Raw genomic sequence first — 19970 nt, forward strand, 5'->3', positions numbered from 1 at the left:
ACAGCTCATTAAATGTACCAGTGATTGTCTGAGAGGGGAGTTTTTCCCCCTCATTTGGTATTCAGGATTCAACCACCGCCGTCTTTCTGGTATAGTCTGGGGGGTGAGTTGATTTTCTTCACCTCGTGTTGAGGTTCAAAGTTCTAACCATTTCAAACGTGTAGCTACGGCCTCACGTTTCATGGTCTAATGTTAATCTCTGTTACCAATCCTTTTATGCGCTCTGACCAAAGGGTACGATTCCGTCAGTCAATCTGTCACGCTCTCTGACCTCATTCGGGGCGTGGCTACTTACTATGCAGAGTTTATAGGAGATTCACAATACCTCCTAAAATCACATTCCTATCTTCACAAAAATACTTCAATCATATTTCATATACAACGTTAAGGATGGAGACTTCATACCTGTAGTGTAAATACTTTTCAAGTTACAGTATTTCCTTAACCTTTTTAATGACAACATAAAATAAAAACCATTATGACATTAGTTTTCTATAGATCCTCTCTGACCATTCCCCATGTTCTTATGTTAGAAATATTGTTCCAGTATTGGCGTTAGAACGTGTTAGAGTTTTGGGAAGACTGTCTGCGAAACAAAGGCACATTCCTAAGCGCATTTGAAGAGGGAGGGAGAGCGTCTTCTTCGACTTTAATTTACAACAGGGTGTGAGGTGTCAAAACCCCATCCTGCGGAGGGAACTTTTGTTTTATTTTTACTTTATACTTTTTTTTCTCCCCAATTTCATGACATCCAATTGGTAGTTAGTCTTGTCCCATCGCTGCAAAAAGGTCGAGAGCCATGTGTCCTCAGAAACACGACCCTGCCAAGCTGCACTGCTTCTTGACACACTGCTCACTTAACCCAGAAGCCAGCCGCACCAATGTGTCGGAGGAAACACTGTATAACTGGCAACCGTGTCAGCGTGTATGCTCCCGGCCCGCCACAGGAGTCGCTAGAGCGCGATGGGACAAGGACATCCCGGCCGGACAAACCCTCCCCTAACCCAGACGACGCTGGGCCAATTGTGCACCGCCTCATAGGTCTCCGGGTCGCGGCCGGCTGCGACAGAGCCCAGGATCGAACCCACGTTTGTAGTGAAGCCTCAAGCACTCCGATGCCTTAGACCGCTGCTTCACTCGGGTTATGTCACATTTGACATTGGTGGTTATGCCACATTTATAAAGACTTTATAAAGCATGATTTGTAACACATTTATGTAGTGTTTTTTAAGCCTTTATAAGCTGCACGTCGTTTAAAGCGGGACCATAGAAATTATGTTTTCATTATAGGGATTTTTTAAGATTAAACTTATTGTCGATTTAGCAAGAGTGTTGTCGTGTGAATTTAAAAAATAACGAAAACTTAAATAGTGAGCTCTACCTTTGGGAACACAGGAGCAGCAGGCTACATTTTCCTACATAGAATGTTTTGGAAGTAATATATTTCACAGATGTCTGTCAGTCAGTTTCACTTGTCTCTAATTAACTTATTTGGGAGGCTTATCCCCTGACCCCTTCCCTTCCTTCCTCTGTTGCAGGCGTACTTTGGGGGAGAGGCGCGCTGTGACGCGGAGGCAGGACAGGGAGACGACTACGACCCCAGCGAGTTGATCTGTGGAGCATGCTCAGATGTGTCCAGGGCACAGGTGGGTCGAGGGAAAGGTCCAGAGAAGGCCTTAGGGCAGTGTTTTCCAAACTCATTCCTCTAGGAACCCAGATGGTGCACGTTTTGGTTTTTCCCCTAACTAGAGGTCGACCGATTGTTTTTTCAACACCGATACCGATTTATTGGAGGACCCCAAAAAAAAGCCGATGCCGATTAATTGGACGATTTAAAAAAATATATATTATTATTATTTATTTTTTATGTATTTATTTTTAATAATGACAATTACAACAATACTGAATGAACACTTTTATTTTAACTTAATAAAATCAATTTAGCCTCAAATAAATTATGAAACACGTTCAATTTGGTTTAAATAATGCAAAAACAAAGTTTTGGAGAAGAAAGTAAAAGTGCAATACGTGCCATGTAAAAAGCTAACGTTTAAGTTCCTTGCTCAGAACATGAGAATATATGAAAGCTGGTGGTTCCTTTTAACATGAGTCTTCAATATTCCCAGGTAAATTATAGATATTATAGGAATTATAGGACTATTTCTCTCTATACCATTTGTATTTCATATACCTTTGACTATTGGATGTTCTTATAGGCACTTTAGTATTGCCAGTGTAACAGTATAGCTTCCGTCCCTCTCCTCGCTCCTCCCTGGGCTCGAACCAGCAACACAACGACAACAACCACTCTCGAAGCAGCGTTACCCATGCAGAGCAAGGGGAACAACCACAGGCTCAGAGCGAGTTAAGTTTGAAACGCTATTAGTGCGCGCTAACTAGCTAGCCATTTGTCTTCGGTTACACCAGCCACATCTCGGGAGTTGATAGGCTTGAAGTCATAAACAGCGCAATGCTTGACGCACAACGAAGAGCTGCTGGCAAAACGCACTAAAGTGCTGTTTGAATGAATGTTTACGCGCCTGCTTCTGCCTACCACCGCTCAGTCAGATACTTAGATACTTGTATGCTTAGTCAGATTATATGCAACGCAGGACACGCTAGATAATATCTAGTAATATCATCAACCATGTGTAGTTAACTAGTGATTATGATTGATTGTTTTTTATAAGATAAGTTTAATGCAAGCTAGCAACTTACCTTGGCTTACTGCATTCGCGTAACAGGCGGTCGGTCTCCTTGTGGGGTGCACAAGGACTAGTTAATTGTAAGGTTGCAAGATTGGTTCCCCGGAGCTGACAATCTGTCATTCTGCCTCTGAACTTGGCAATTAACCTACCGTTTCCTCGGCCGTCATTGAAAATAAGAATGTGTTCTTAACTGACTTGCCTAATTAAATAAATAGCGCAATGCTATTACACGTTTAAATAAAGGTGTTATGAAAACTTGAAATCGGCCCTAATTAATCAGCCATTCCAATTAATCAGTCGACCTCTAATACAAAGTTTGGGAACTACTGTCCTGTTGCATCACCCAACTTCTGTTGAGCTTCAATTGGCGGACAGATAGCAATACATTCAAATGCAAAATGTCTTGATAAACTTGGGAATTCATTTTTCCATCAATGATAGCAAGCTGTCCGAGCACTGAGGCAGCAAAGCAGCCCAAAACCATGATGCTCCCTCCACCATACTTTTCAGTTGCGATGAGGATTTGATGTTGGTGTGCTGTGCCTTTTTTCTCCACACATAGTGTTGTGTGTTCCTTGCAAACAACTCAACTTTATTTTCATCTGTCCACATATTTTGTCAGTAACGCTGTGGAACATCCAGGTGCTTTTTTGCGAACTTCAGATGTGCAGCCATGTTGTTTTTGGACAGCAGTGGCTTCTTCTGTGGTGTCCTCCCATGAACACCATTCTTGTTTAGTGTTTTACATATCATAGACTCGTCAACATGTTCCAGAGATTTCTGTAAGTCTTTAGCTGACACTCTATGATTCTTCTTAACCTCATTGAGCATTCTGTGCTGTGCTCTTGCAGTCATCTTTGCCGGATGGCCACTCCTAGGGAGAGTAGCAACAGTGCTGAACTTTCGACATTTTAGATACATTTTGTTTTACCGTGGACTGATTTTTAGAGATACTTTGTAACCCTTTCCAGCTTTATGCAAGTCAACAATTCTTAATCTTTTGTTTAAGGCATGGTTCACTTCAGGCAATGCTTCTTGTGAATAGCAAACTCAAATTTTGTGAGGTTTTTTTTTTAAAGGGCAGCTCACATCAACATCTCCTATCTCGTCTCATTGATTGGACTCCAGGTTAGCTGACTCCTGACTCCAATTAGCTTTTGGAGAAGTCATTAGCCTAGGGATTCACATACTTTTCCCAACCTACACTGTGAATGTTTGAATGATGTATTCAATATAGACAAAATACAATCATTTATGTTTTATTAGTATAAGCAGACTGTGTTTGTCTGTTGTGAATTTTATGACCAAATTATTTAGAGATCCAAAGGGTTCACATACCTTATTTACATACAGTGGCAAGAAAAAGTATTTCAGTTCTTAATTTTTAATAAATTTGCAAAAATGTCTAAAAACCTGTTGTCGCTTTGTCATTATGGTGTATAGTGTGTAGATTTATAAAGATTTTTTTTTATTTTTTATCCATTTTAGAATAAAGCTGTAACGTTACAAAATGTGGAAAAAGTTGAGGGGTCTAAATACTTTCCGAATGCACTGTAAATCTGATATTTTATTTTTTTATTTTTAATAAATAAGAACAATTCTAAGCTTGTTTTCGTTTTGTCATTATGGGGTTTTCCGTGTAGATTGATGACGAAAAAAACGATTGAATCCATTTTAGAATAAGGCTTTGACGTAACAAAATGTGGAAAAAGTCAAGGGTTCTGAATACTTTCCGAATGCATCCTGTTTCCATTGATCATCCTTTCCCAATGTAGTATAACACATCCATGTTCCATCTGCAGATGTGTTCCAAGCACGGGACAGACTTTCTGGAGTACAAATGCCGGTACTGCTGCTCGGTGGCTGTGTTCTTCTGCTTCGGCACCACTCACTTCTGTAACGCCTGCCACGATGACTTCCAGAGGATGACCAGCGTGCCCAAGGAGGAGCTGCCTCACTGTCCTGCAGGTACAGACGTACTGTGCATAATGCATAATCATGGCAGTTTTTGCTTTGTACTGAAAGTGCTCCATCTTGAAAACTTGACTGCTGACATGCACACTTTTTTGGGATTGTATTTCAGTGAACAAAATACAGAACAAAATACTAAAATATTAAATTATAAAACAATCAAAGTTTTTTGGTTGCGTACACAGCTTTGCTGATAACGCAGTTGCAGTGAAATGTTTCTAGCTGTAACAATGCAGCAATATCATGCATTACAATATAACAATAGGGAAAGGGGATACCTAGTCAGTTGCACAACTGACTGCATTCAACCAAAATGTGTCTTCCGCATTTGTATCTGTATTTATTAGGGATCCCCATTGGCAGCTACTATCCCTGGGGTCCAGCAAAATTAAGGCAGTTTATACAATTTAAAAACAATACATACATAGATTTCACAACACACTGTGTGAAGCTTCCCAGTCCCCGCTGTTCCATAAGGTGTATTTTATCTGTTATTTAAATCTGATTTTACTGCTTGCATCAGTTACTTGATGTGGAATAGAGTTCTATGTAGTCATGGCTCTATGTAGTACTGTTCACCTCCCATAGTCTGTTCTGGACTTGGACTGTGAAGAGACCTCTGGTGGCATGACTTGTGGGGTATGCATGGGTGTCCGAGCTGTGCGCCAGTAGTTCAAACAGACTGCTCGGACACCCAGCCCCTCTGAATCAGAGAGGTGCGGAGGGCTGCCTTAATGGACGTTCACGTCATCGGCTCCTAGGGGAGCGGTTGCTATTAACTGCCTTGCTCAAGGGGAGAATGGCAGATTTTTCCACCTTACCGGCTTGGGGATTCGAACCAGCGACCTCAGGCCAGCAATGTCAAATACATTATATGTACGGACCATTCGAAAAGTATTCGGACCCCACAATTTGTTACGTTACAGTCTTATTCTAAAATTGATTAAATAAAACATTTTCTTCATCAATGTACACACAATACCCCATAATGACAAAGCGAAAACAGGTTTTCATAGTCGGCGTCGGCAATTTTCTGTCCCTGCTCTGGATCGAGCGGGGCTTCTCCATCTGTCGGAGGGTTAGGCACTGGGAGGAACGAGCTCGAGTTATCCTGCCTCTCGCCCGTCCATAGAGGGTTCTCCTAATCCTGTGAAGCGTGGCAGTGGGCGGATTTCCTCGTCTTTCCAGCCAAGCATGATTTTGGGCAGCTCCACGGAAAGAAATGTTGACCATTTTTGGTTCCAAAACAATGTCCTATCTCAGAATTTGAGAGAACTACATTGCTAAGCTGCTCCCGAATGTACTACATCATGACATGGAAATTGATTATATCGTAGTCCATGTGGGTTTTAATGACATTATGAAGAGCAGCTCTGAACAGTTGAACCTGGTTGACTGACTGACTAATACAAGACCCAACATATCTGGCCCTGTGTCCTCTCTGAATCTTGGCATTTGAACGCTATAGCAGGATTCTTTGTCTTCACAACTGGCTACGTGATTATTGCAGCTCAGTGGATGTAACTTTTGTTGACAATTTCGATACCTTTTGGAAACAAAACGCGCTTTATAAGGAGGATGAGATCCACCCAAATCATTTGGATTCCTGGATCCTTACACCGCATTATAAGGCTGCGTTGAAACAATAACTTATCAGTGACCCAAGCCCAGCTCAGTTAATGCCTACCATTGTGTTGCTGAGTCATCATAATGCTTTAGAAAATGTACATTATACCAAGGGCGTTGGTAGACACAATGTAAGTAACCATTTCTGGTGCAAAAACAATGTCTCATCCCAGAGTTACATTTAAAATTACATTGCTAAGCTGCTCCCGAATGTACTACATCAGGACATGGAAATCGATTATATCGTAGTCCATGTGGGTTTTAATGACATCATATTGTCATTAAATGTTCCTATAACTGCCCTGAATGCCTCTGCTGATCCTACAGATATTGTATGCAGTAATCATGTGTCTATGAACCAGATTTATACGGTATACCTTTGATGATACAGTGGTAGCAATACAAGGTTGTAACATCTACAGGAAAGACAGAAATGCCAAAGGTGGAGGTGTTGCCATTTTAGATTCAGAACCACATTCCTGTGAAGCTTAGAGAGGATCTCATGTTAAATACTGTTGAAGTAATATGGCTGCAGGTTCATCTGCCTCACCTAAAGCCCATTATTGTGGGAAGCTGCTATAGACCACCAAGTGCAGTCAGTATCTGGATAACGTATTAAATGCTTGATAATATATGTGATATCAATAGAGAAGTATATTTTCTGGGTGATTTTAAATATTGGCTGGCTATCATCAAGCTTCCCACTCAAGAAAAAGCTTCAAACTGTAACCAATGCCTGCAACCTGGATCAGGTTACCAGTAACCCTACCAGGGTGGTTACAAACAGCACAAGAATGAAATCATCAACATGTATTGATCACATCTTTACTAATGCTGCAACAATGTGCTTTAAAGCAGTATCCATATACATTACAACAGGGCTCCAACCCTGTTCATGGAGAGCTACGGTCCTGTAGGTTTTCACTCCAACACTAATCTACCTGATTCTAAGAATTAGCTGGTTGATAAACTGGTTAGTTACAACGGGGGTTGGAGTTAAAACATACAGGAAGGTAGCTCTCCAGGAACAGGGTTGGAGTGAAAACCTACAGGAAGGTAGCTCTCCAGGAACAGGGTTGGAGTGAAAACCTACAGGAAGGTAGCTCTCCAGGAACAGGGTTGGAGTGAAAACCTACAGGAATGTAGCTCTCCAGAAACAGGGTTGGAGTGAAGACATACAGGAAGGTAGCTCTCCAGGAACAGGGTTGGAGAGAGAACCTACAGGAAGGTAGCTCTCCAGGAACAGGGTTGGAGTTAAAACCTACAGGACGGTATCTCTCCAGGAACCGTGTTGGAGTTAAAACATACAGGGAGGTAGCTCTCCAGGAACAGGGTTGGAGTTAAAACCTACAGGAATATAGCTCTCCAGGAACAGGGTTGGAGTGAAAACCTACAGGAAGGTAGTTCTCCAGGAACCGGGTTGGAGTTAAAACATACAGGAAGGTAGCTCTCCAGGAACAAGGTTGGAGTGAAAACCTACAGGAAGGTAGCTCTCCAGGAACAGGGTTGGAGTTAAAACATACAGAAAGGTATCTCTCCAGGAACAGGGTTGGAGTTGAAACATACAGGAAGGTAGCGTTCCAGGAACAGGGTTGGAGTTAAAACATACAGGGTTGGAGTTAAAACCTACAGGACGGTATCTCTCCAGGAACAGGGTTGGAGTTAAAACATACAGGAAGGTAGCTCTCCAGGAACAGGGTTTGAGTGAAAACCTACAGGAATGTAGCTCTCCAGGAACAGGGTTGGAGTGAAAACATACAGGAAGGTAGCTCTCCAGGAACAGGGTTGGAGAGAGAACCTACAGGAAGGTAGCTCTCCAGGAACAGGGTTGGAGTTAAAACCTACAGGACGGTATCTCTCCAGGAACAAGGTTGGAGTTAAAACATACAGGGAGGTAGCTCTCCAGGAACAGGGTTGGAGTTAAAACCTACAGGAATATAGCTCTCCAGGAACAGGGTTGGAGTGAAAACATACAGGAAGGTAGCTCTCCAGGAACAGGGTTGGAGAGAGAACCTACAGGAAGGTAGCTCTCCAGGAACAAGGTTGGAGTGAAAACCTACAGGAAGGTAGCTCTCCAGGAACAGGGTTGGAGTTAAAACATACAGAAAGGTAGCTCTCCAGGAACAGGGTTGGAGTTGAAACATACAGGAAGGTAGCTTTCCAGGAACAGGGTTGGAGTTAAAACATACAGGAAGGTAGCTCTCCAGGAACAGGGTTGGAGTTAAAACATACAGGGTTGGAGTTAAAACCTACAGGACGGTATCTCTCCAGGAACAGGGTTGGAGTTAAAACATACAGGAAGGTAGCTCTCCAGGAACAGGGTTGGAGTTAAAACATACAGGGTTGGAGTTAAAACATACCGGGAGGTAACTCTCCAGGAACAGGGTTGGAGTTAAAATCAAATCAAATTTATTTGTCACGTACACATGGTTAGCAGATGTTAATGCGAGTGTAGCGAAATGCTTGTGCTTCTAGTTCCGACAATGCAGTAATAACCAACAAGTAATCTAGATAACAATTCCAAAACTACTACCTTATAGACACAAGTGTAAGGGGATAAAGAATATGTACATAAAGATATATGAATGAGTGATGGTACAGAGCGGCATAGGCAAGATACAGTAGATGGTATTGAGTGCAGTATATACATATGAGATGAGTATGTAAACAAAGTGGCATAGTTAAAGTGGCTAGTGATACATGTATTACATAAAGATGCAGTAGATGATATAGAGTACAGTATATACGTATACATATGAGATGAATAATGTAGGGTATGTAAACATTATATTAGGTAGCATTGTTTAAAGTGGCTAGTGATATATTTTACATCATTTCCCATCAATTCCCATTATTAAAGTGGCTGGAGTTGAGTCATTGTGTTGGCAGCAGCCACTCAATGTTAGTGGTGGCTGTTTAACAGTCTGATGGCCTTGAGATAAAAGCTGTTTTTCAGTCTCTCGGCCCCAGCTTTGATGCACCTGTACTGACCTCGCCTTCTGGATGATAGCGGGGTGAACAGGCAGTGGCTCGGGTGGTTGTTGTCCTTGATGATCTTTATGGCCTTCCTGTGACATCGGGTGGTGTAGGTGTCCTGGAGGGCAGGTAGTTTGCCCCCGGTGATGCGTTGTGCAGACCTCACCACCCTCTGGAGAGCCTTACGGTTGTGGGCGGAGCAGTTGCCGTACCAGGCGATGATACAGCCCGACAGGATGCTCTCGATTGTGCATCTGTAGAAGTTTGTTAGTGCTTTTGGTGACAAGCCGAATTTCTTCAGCCTCCTGAGGTTGAAGAGGCGTTGCTGCGCCTTCTTCTCGATGCTGCCTGTGTGGGTGGACCAATTCAGTTTGTCTGTGATGTGTACGCCGAGGAACTTAAAACTTACTACCCTCTCCACTACTGTTCCATCGATTTGGATAGGGGGGTGTTCCCTCTGCTGTTTCCTGAAGTCCACAATCATCTCCTTAGTTTTGTTGACGTTGAGTGTGAGGTTATTTTCCTGACACCACACTCCGAGGGCCCTCACCTCCTCCCTGTAGGCCGTCTCGTCGTTGTTGGTAATCAAGCCTACCACTGTTGTGTCGTCCGCAAACTTGATGATTGAGTTGGAGGCGTGCGTGGCCACGCAGTCGTGGGTGAACAGGGAGTACAGGAGAGGGCTCAGAACGCACCCTTGTGGGGCCCCAGTGTTGAGGATCAGCATACAGGGTTGGAGTTAAACCTACAGGACGGTATCTCTCCAGGAACAGGGTTGGAGTTAAAGCATACAGGAAGGTAGCTCTCCAGGAACAGGGTTGGAGTTAAAACATACAGGAAGGTAGCTCTCCAGGAACAGGGTTGGACACCCCTGCATTACAATATAATAGCCATATCTAGGAAAACCAAAGTTCCAAAGGTTTGCCTAATAAGAGGTCATACAATAAGTTTTGTAGTGATTCATATGTTGATGATGTAAATAACATTTGTTGGTCCGTGGTGTGTAATGAGGAGCAACCAGAAGCTGCACTTGACACATGAAATTGCTTATTCCAGTTACTAATAAGCATGCACCCATTAAGAAAAGGACTGTAAAAAGTGTTCAATTCCAGTGGGTTGATGAGGAATTTAAAAATTGTATGGTTGAGGGGGATGAGGCAAAAGGAATGGCAAATAAGTCTGGCTGCACAACCGATTGGCAAACGTACTGCAAGTTGAGAAATCTGGTGACTAAACTGAATAAAAGAAGAAACTACATAATGAAACAATGATAAATGACATAAAGAATGATAGTAAAACACTTGGGAGCACCTTAAATGACATTTTGGGGAAAAGGGCAAACTCTGCTCCATCATTCATTAAATCAGATGGCCCATTCATCACATAACCCACTCATATTGCCAACTACTTAAATTTTGTTTTTCATTAGCAAACTTAGACATGACAGCAACAAACGCTGACACTACGCATCCAAGTATAACTGATAAAATTATGAAAGACAAGAATTGTAATTCCGTAAAGTGAGTGTGGAAGAGGTTAAATAATTGTTGTCTATCAACAATGACATTGATATTGCCACTTCTATTTGCCATATCTTCAACTTAAGCCTACTAGAGAGTATGTGCCCTCAAGCCTGGAGGGAAGCAAAAGTCATTCCGCTACCCAAGAATAGTAAAGCCCTCTTTACTGGCTCAAATAGCCAACCAATCAGCCTGTTACCAACCCTTAGTAAACTTTTGGAAAAAATAGTGTTTGGCCAGATACAATGCTATTTCACGTAAACAAACTGACAACAGCATTTCAGTATGCTTATAGGGAAGGACATTCAACAAGCACAGCACTTACACAAATGACTGATTGGCTGAGAGAAATTGATGATAAAAAGATTGTGGGGCTGTTTTGTTAGACTTCAGTGTGGCTTTTGACATTACGGATCATAATCTGCTGCTGGAATAACTGAATTGTTATGGCTTCACATCCCCTGCATTACTGTGGATAGAGAGATGCCTCTATTAGAACACAGAGGGTGATCTTTAATGGAAGCCTCTCCAACAACCCAGGTAGCTGCCATTGGGAATTCCTGATTCTGTCTAGGCCCCTTACTTTTTAAAATCTTTGCTAACAACATGCCACTGGCAAATATTTCTAAAACAGAAAGCATTGTTTTTGGGACAAATCATTCACTATATCCTAAACCTCAGCTAAGTCTTGTAATGAATAATGTGGAAATTGAACTGCTTGGAGTAAAACCTGGACTGTGAACTGTCATGGTCAAAAAATACTGATACAACAGTAGCTAAGATGGAGAGAAGTCTGTCGTTAATAAAGCTGCTCTAACTTCTTAACAACACTATCAACAAGGCAGGTCCTACAGACCCTACATTTGTCACACCTAGACTACTGTTCAGTCGTGTGGTCAGGTGCCACAAAAAGTGAAAATTGCAATAGGGGCAGCACGGCTGGCCCTTGGATGTAAACAGAGAGCTAAGATTAATAATATGCATCTCTCCTGGCTCAAAGTGGAGGAGAGATTGACTTCATCACTACTTGTATTTGTGAGAGGTATTCATATACTACAATACTGTATGAAATGTGTAAAACACTATGTAAACATTGCTAAAGGGACTTTGCTTTTGAGTGTAGTATGCCTTTATGCCCTTGGCTCCATTAAGGAGCATATCAGGCCATTGACAAATGTGTTCCACTTCACTCAGTACGGGGCAAGTTTTTCCTTGCCGCAGCAGTTGAAGCACCAGGCATGCAACCGGACCAATCCCCTATTTATCCACTGTTATTTATTTACCAGTTATTTACTTCAACCAGGAAAGTTGATTTCTTGTTCTTAACCTGGGGTTAAGCTGACCCGGTTCTTCAGGCAGAGCAAAAATAAGGTTCACAAAGAAGTTTGAAAACCACTGGTTTACAACAGCAACCCGGGGAAGAGTTACAATGGAAAAGAGAAGGAATGAATGAGCCAGTTGGTGGCAGGGGATGATTCGGTGGCTCCCTGTGGGAAATAAAAATGATCCATTTGAATCATTCAGACCAAGGGATCTGTGTGTTTCGAAGGTCTGTTAAAATAGTGTTGTCATCTTAATTCCAAGCTGATGTTGTTCGATGCTCTTTGACATACTGTAGTCCAGAGGTGCAGCTCAGTGCTTAGCTCAAGTCATTGAGGGCCGCCACATCGTCTGCTGATTTGACCCTGTTGGCACTTGATTGATCAGTCAATATCATTGATTGGCCAGAATCAGACCTCTGGCCTCCACATCTAAATCAGTGACTGGGAACCAACAGAGGTTCTTCAAATACAATGAATGGAATGACAAACTATTTTATCAAATCACAAATCATGACAAACTGTCAACTGTAGTCTCAAACGGGCAAATTTTCACTTTGTCTCCCATTGACATCAATGCATGACTTAGGTAGAATCAAGCCAAACTCCTCATTGTTCTCATTTGTTCTCCTTGCATCCCCAGGTCCAAAAGGCAAGCAGCTGGAGGGGACAGATTGCCCCTTACACGTGGTTCACCCACCTACCGGTGAGGAGTTTGCCCTGGGTTGTGGAGTGTGCAGGAATGCCCATAGCTTCTAAAAACACCCAGGTCTGAAAACTGAGAGACACGTACCGAACACTCCTCCTACTGGGACTGCAGGATGTTGGCTGCAGCCTGAGCCCAGCCTGTCAAGTATCTCCTCGTGTTGGCTTTCATGTTGTCAGATGGCCCTGGACACTGGATCAGGCTTTCTACCGTACCTAAGTGTCCCAAGTTGTGCTCTTCGACCTACCAACCAGAGTCTTTAAGGCTACTACAAAACACACAGAAAGTTGAGGCTCTATGTGCATTCCAGAGGAATCTCTAATATATAATAACTAAACTTGTGACCTGTTTGCATGTGGCCGTTGTGACCCCTTGGCTTCCATAGAAGTTGACCAGAGTCTTCGAGGCTACTACAAAACACACAAGAGAGTTGAGGCTCTCTATGTGCATTCCAGAGGAAACTCTAATATATAATAATTAAACTTGTGACCTGTTTGCATGTGACTGTTGTGACCCCTTGGCTTCCATAGAAGTTGCACACCTCCCGATCACTGAAGTGTAACAATGTATTGAATATAGTTTTTTTTGGTTAAGGCAATTAGGATGAACATGGGATATATACAAGAAAAAATATGAGACGGGTTGTATTTCCAGCTTCCTAACAATGAATTCAAAATATTGTTGTATGTAAACAGATTTTTTTTTTGGTAATCCTGTACATTATTCTCTCCACTGTCGAGTGCATCATGGGTTGACAGGCAAAAAGGTGGTGAAAAAGACTTAAGAATATGTTTTGGAGGAAAATAGTGTGCAGTTGATCTAATCTTGTATATAATGATGTTTTCTGAAGTGGCTGCTCTACACTTCAATTGTGTTTGATATTCTGGTTTATGTTTTGAGCCAGAACTTTTAATGAAGTGCCATACTGGGTGTGCCTCCTATCTTGCAGCAGTTTATCCTATGGAATGTATGTCGATAAAAGCCACTGTACATTTTTCTATGGCGATAAACAGACGTATTCCTCCAACTCAAAATGTCAGATCACTTCTGTTTTCTGAAAATGATGAGGAGCCCAGCGTCTGCAGTGTATGAAGGTTGATTGATGTGAACACTTTTTTTCTGCTCCACGCTGCGGTACAAACCCTTTTTTCTGTGTTTTCTTTTAACGACTCAGAAGGTGACTATGCTGTAGGCTACCATTCTATTGTAAATGTGCGGTAACTGAACGTGTTGGGGGGGCCAGTCTTCAGAACCAAATAATAAAAATAATTGTGAATATCCGTGATGCTTTTCCATCAGTAGGAGGCAGGGGGGTCTGAGAAAAAACAAACGGCTGTTGTTATAAAAGCTTATTACTTGTAATATCTGTGGTGAATGGATTTGAATGGAAATAAACCAGGTTCTCTGTTTCGAAAGGTACATTTAAGAGGACGGTTGTGTTTATGTCACTTGGTTTTACCAATGCAAGTAACGAAATAATTGTATCCTGCTGATACAGTCAACACCATATGTATTTGGAAAGTCAAGAATTAAAAAAACAATTTGGATCTATACTTTGGGGCGGCAGGTAGCTTAGTCATTAGAGCGCTGGGCCAGTAACCGAAAGGTTGCTGGATCAAATCCCTGATCTGAGAAGGTAAAAATCTGTCATTCTGCCCCTGAACAAGGCAGTTAACCCACTGTTCCCCGGCAGGACGTCATTGTAAGTAATAATTTGTTCTTAATTTGACTTGCCTAGCCAAATAAAGGTCAAATATAAAATGTTTAAATACTCCTGCACTTTGAGATCAAATGTTTCATTTGAGGTGACAGTACAGACCTTCTGTCACCTTTAAATGAGGGTATATTAATTCATATCTGTAGACCAAAGTTTAGTATTTGATCCCATATTCCTTGTATGCAATGACTAACCACATCAAGCTTGTAACTCTAGAAACTCATTGAATGCATTGGTAGTGTGTTTTGGTTGTGTTTTTGGTTAAGTTTTGCCCAATAATAACTGAATGGTGAATGATGACTGGAGTAATTTCTTTCTGAGTAGTAACATGTTTTGGAACACTACTAAATTATTCCTGATAATGCCATGATGAAGAAAAATCATGAATGAATCAGCATAGTGATGAGTGAGGTTAGAGGTTACAGCAAAACATTCCAACCTCTCACCAATAGTGGGAGCTTAGGGGATTTGTACCTCTGGAAGTGTCCAGATACATCTTTCATACTTTTAAATTAAACTGACTCCATGCATTAGTCACCATTCAGTTCCTGTTGGGCAAAAATAAAAGGTGACTGTACTACTGTCACCTAATATGAAACATATCTAAAAATGCAGTATGCGTTTCGAGACAGGTTCATAAAATAGGGATCAATGAAAGAAGTCTGTCTAAATATATGCATATTCCTCTCCATTTCAACACCAACTGGTAGTTTTAAAAATATTCTGATATTGTAGATTGAGGGACATTTTAGGGTTAGGAAAGAATGTATGAATCATTTTTTTAAACAGTTTAGACAACCTTTACACTCAAAATATACTGATGAATCAAAAGTAGTGTTTTGATTCATTACCCATGCTAATGTTGGAAGATTAGTGTACAATGGTACTGTAGGCGATGCCCATGGAGCTGTGTAAGGACACAGCCAACAACCGCCATGCATCGATTTAATTAGCCTGTTAGTCTTTTTAATTATCAATTGTTACCAATGATCCTCAGCAACAACCACACAGTCATGATGGCGTTTGCAGAGGAAGCAAATGAAGGTAAATGTTGTGGTTATGCTTTTTACACCGAACAAAAATATAAACACAACATGTAAAAGTGCTGGTTTCATGAGCTGCAATAAAAGAGCCCAAAAATGTTCCATTCGCACAAAAACCTTTATTTCTCTCACCTTTTGTTCACAATAATAAGTATGTTGACGATTAAAGCTGGGGCTTTTGATGCGCAAGCCCCACAAATAAATGTTAACTTTGGTCAGTAGTTGTGTGGTTGGTCACTAGATGTGGTCTGCAGTTGTGTCGTTGTGGTTATGGTCTAGTTGTGTGGTTGCGGCCAGTAGTTGCGTTGTTGTGGTCAGTTGTGCTCAGAAGTTGTGTGGTTGTGGTCACTAGATGTGGTCAGTAGTTGTGTGGTCAGAGGTCGTGTGGTTGTTGTCATTAGTTGTGCGGTTACGGTCTACTTGTGTGGTTGTTGTCAGTAGTTGTGTTGTGGTCAGAAGTTGTGTGGTTGTGGTCAGATGTTGTGTGGGTGTGGTCACTCGATGTGGTCAATATATTGTGTGGTTGTGGTTAGCAGTTGAGTGGTCAGGAGTTGTGTGGTTACTGTCTAGTTGTGTGGTTACTGTCTAGTTGTGTGGTTGCGGTCAGTATTTGTGTTGTGGTCAGCAGTTGTGTGGTTGTGGTCAGATATTGTATAATTTGTGGTCACTGGATGTGGTCAGAGGTTGTGTGGCCATTAGTTGTATTTATTTATAATTATGGATCCCCATTCACAACACACTGTGTGCCCTCAGGCCCCTACTCCACCACTACCACATATATACAATACTTTTGCTCCGCGGTCAGTAGTTGTGTGTGTGTGTGTGTGTGTGGTCAGTAGTTGTGTGGTTCTGGTCAGACATTGTGTGGTTCTGGTCACACATTGTGTGGTTGGTCAATAGTTGTGTGGTTGTGGTCACTAGATGTGGTCATCGGTTGTGGTCAGAAGTTGTGTGGTTGTTGTCAGTAGTTGTGTGGTTGGTTAGTTGTGGGTTGTGGTCACTGGAGGTGGTCATAAGTTGTGTGGTTGTGGTCAGAAGTTGTGTGGTTGTGGTCAGAAGTTGTGTGGTTGTGGTCAGTAGTCGTGTGTGTGTGGTCAGTGGTTGTGGTCAGTAGTTGTGTGGTTGTGGTCAGTGGTTGTGGTCAGAAGTTGTGTGGTTGTGGTCAGAAGTTGTGTGGTTGTGGTCAGTAGTTGTGTGGTTGTGGTCAGTAGCCGTGTGTGTGGTCAGTAGTTTAGTGGTTGTGGTCAATAGTTGTGTGGTTCTGGTCACATGTGTGCTTGGTCAGTAGTCTTGTGGTTGTTGTCAGTAGTCGTGTGGTTGTTGTCAGTAATTGTGGTCAGTAATTATGTTGTGGTCAGCAGTTGTGGTCATTAATTTACTATGTACTCATCCTGGGGTCCAGAAAAATTAAGGCAGTTAGACATTTTATTTACATTACAATACATTCACAGGTTTCACAACACACTGTGTGCCCTCAGGCCCCTACTCCACCACATATCTACGATACAAAATCAATGTGTGTGTGTATATGCATGTATCTGTGCCTATGTTTGTTGCTTCACAGTCCCTGCTGTTCCATAAGGTGTATTTTTATCTGTTTTTTAAATCTGATTTTACTGCTTGTATCAGTTATCTGATGTGGAATAGAGTTCCATGTAGTCGTGGCTCTATGTAGTACTGTGTGCCTCCCATAGTCTGTTATGGACTTGGGGACTGTGAAGAGACTTCTGGTGGCATGTCTTGTGGGGTATGCATGGGGGTCCTAGCTGTGTGCCAGCTCGGTGCATTCAACATGTCAATACCAACCCACAAATACAAGTAGTGATGAAGTCAATCTCTCCTCCACTTTAAACCAGGAGAGATTGACATGCAGATTATTAATGTTAGCTCTCTGTGTACATCTTTGTGTGGTTGTAGTCAGACATTTAGTGGTTGAGGTCACTGGATGTGGTTGCGTGATTGTGGCCACTAGATGTGGTCAGCAGCTGTGTGGTTGTGGTCAGTAGTTATGGTCAGAAGTTGTGTGGTTGTTGTCAATAGTTGTGTCGTTGTGGTCACTAGATTTGGTAAGCAGTTGTGTGGTTGTTGTCAATAGTTGTGTGGTTGTGGTCACTAGATTTGGTAAGCAGTTGTGTGGTTGCGGTTAAAAGTTATGTGGTTGAGGTCAGGAGTTGTGTGGTTGTGGTCACTAAATGTGGTCAAAAGTTGTGCGGTTGTGGTTCAGTAGTTGTGTGGATATGGTCGGTAGTGATGGATTCTGGGTTCTGACTCCTAAACTTGGAATATTGTTAATTATCAGGTATCTTATTGATATATTGAGTGCTACAGTCTAGGGTCTACACCAGTTGTTAATGGATATCTGTAGGATGAATGTATATGGTGGAGGCAATTAAGCTTGGAATGTATTGAGTGAAGGAAAGGCAATCACACATGGCAGGAACTGGTAAGTGTGGAGAGATTGGGTTTAGTGAGGAAGGGGGTCGAGGTCAGGTAAGGTCACATTAAGGGAGAAGGAACCGTTTATTGCCTGTATCACTTAACTTCCTGCCTAGCACTAAAGATGTAATGTTTAGAGAGGAGGAGGATACTCCACCCAAATTGGGTATCACTGAAGGAAATATGTGGCGTAGCAGTCGGAGGTGTGTTTTGTCTTGTTCCGTCTTGTCCCATGTAAATACCGTTTTGCCTTGTTTTTTCCGTATATACCTCGTATATATTTTAATATCAACTTCCATCTACAGACTGAACATACTCTCCTGCAACCCACCTCACCCAATGTGGTACGGATCCTCTATTTTTTATATTTAAGAACCCCCATCAAAAGCTAGCTTGTAGTCAGTTAGCTATTGCTAGGCCCATCTGCTAGGCCCATCTCCCGGATTGCTGAAGAGGCCCATCAGCCGCTCCTTGGGCTACAATATCTATTTTGCCAATTGGACCGGACTACTGACGTAATTCTACCCGAGGGGACTCTCAACTGGCTCCTCCGTCACGGCGTCCCCTGAATGCCCACCCGTTAGCCCCTTAGTTTCAAATCAAATATTTATTTAAATAGCCCTTAGTACATCAGCTGATATCTCAAAGTGCTGTACAAAAACCCAGCCTAAAACCCCAAACAGCAAGCAATGCGGCTAGGAAAAACTCCCTAGAAAGGCCAAAACCTAGGAAGAAACCTAGAGAGGAACCAGGCTATGTGGGGTGGCCAGTCCTCTTCTGGCTGTGCCGGGTGGAGATTATAACAGAACATGGCCAAGATGTTCAAATGTTCATAAGTGACCAGCATGGTCCAATAATAATAAGGCAGAACAGTTGAAACTGGAGCAGCAGCACGGCCAGGTGGACTGGGGACAGCAAGGAGTCAGGTAGTCAGGTAGTCAGGTAGTCCTGAGGCATGGTCCTAGGGCTCAGGTCCTCTGAGAGAGAGAAAGAAAGAGAGAATTAGAGAGAGCACACTTAAATTCACACAGGACACCGAATAATACAGGAGAAGTACTCCAGATATAACAAACTGACCCTAGCCCCCCGACACACAAACTACTGCAGCATAAATACTGGAGGCTGAGACAGGAGGGGTCAGGAGACACTGTGTCTCCATCCGAGGACACCCCTGGACAGGGCCAAACAGGAAGGATATAACCCCACCCACTTTGCCAAAGCACAGCCCCCACACCACTAGAGGGATATCTTCAACCACCAACTTACCATCCTGAGACAAGGCCGAGTATAGCCCACAAAGATCTCCGCCACGGCACAACCCAAGGGGGGGCACCAACCCAGACAGGAAGATCACATCAGTGACTCAACCCACTCAAGTGACGCACCCCTCCTAGGGACGGTATGAAAGAGCCCCAGTAAGCCAGTGACTCAGCCAGCCCCTGTAATATGGTTAGAGGCAGAGAATCCCAGTGGAAAGAGGGGAACCGGCCAGGCAGAGACAGCAAGGGCGGTTCGTTGCTCCAGAGCCTTTCCGTTCACCTTCTCACTCCTGGGCCAGACTACACTCAATCATATGACCCACTGAAGAGATGAGTCTTCAGTAAAGACTTAAAGGTTGAGAACGAGTTTGCATCTCTTACATGGGTAGGCAGACCATTCCATAAAAATTGAGCTCTATAGGAGAAAGCCCTGCCTCCAGCTGTTTGCTTAGAAATTCTAGGAACAATTAGGAGGCCTGCGTCTTGTGACCGTAGCGTACGTGTAGGTATGTACGACAGGACCAAATCCGAGAGGGAGGTAGGAGCAAGCCCACGTAACGCTTTGTAGGTTAGCAGTAAAACCTTGAAATCAGCCCTTGCCTTGACAGGAAGCCAGTGTAGGGAGGCTAGCACTGGAGTAATATGATCAATTTTTTGGGTTCTAGTCAGGATTCTAGCAGCCGTATTTA

General features: G+C 42.6%; 1 protein-coding gene across 1 annotated transcript in view; it reads left to right on the forward strand.

The window, feature by feature from the left end:
- LOC139380072 (E3 ubiquitin-protein ligase MYCBP2-like) overlaps positions 1-14243 on the forward strand; it is a 275571-nt gene extending 261328 nt beyond the window's left edge. Inside the window, exons 77-79 of the mRNA XM_071122535.1 lie at positions 1539-1646; positions 4511-4676; positions 12764-14243. Of these exons, the coding sequence (XP_070978636.1) occupies positions 1539-1646; positions 4511-4676; positions 12764-12879 (390 nt within the window). The 3' untranslated portion in view covers positions 12880-14243. The remainder of the gene's footprint in view (positions 1-1538; positions 1647-4510; positions 4677-12763) is intronic.
- The last annotated feature ends 5727 nt before the right edge of the window (positions 14244-19970 follow it).

This window comes from Oncorhynchus clarkii, chromosome 22, assembly GCF_045791955.1.
Source record: "Oncorhynchus clarkii lewisi isolate Uvic-CL-2024 chromosome 22, UVic_Ocla_1.0, whole genome shotgun sequence".
NCBI lineage: Eukaryota > Metazoa > Chordata > Actinopteri > Salmoniformes > Salmonidae > Oncorhynchus > Oncorhynchus clarkii.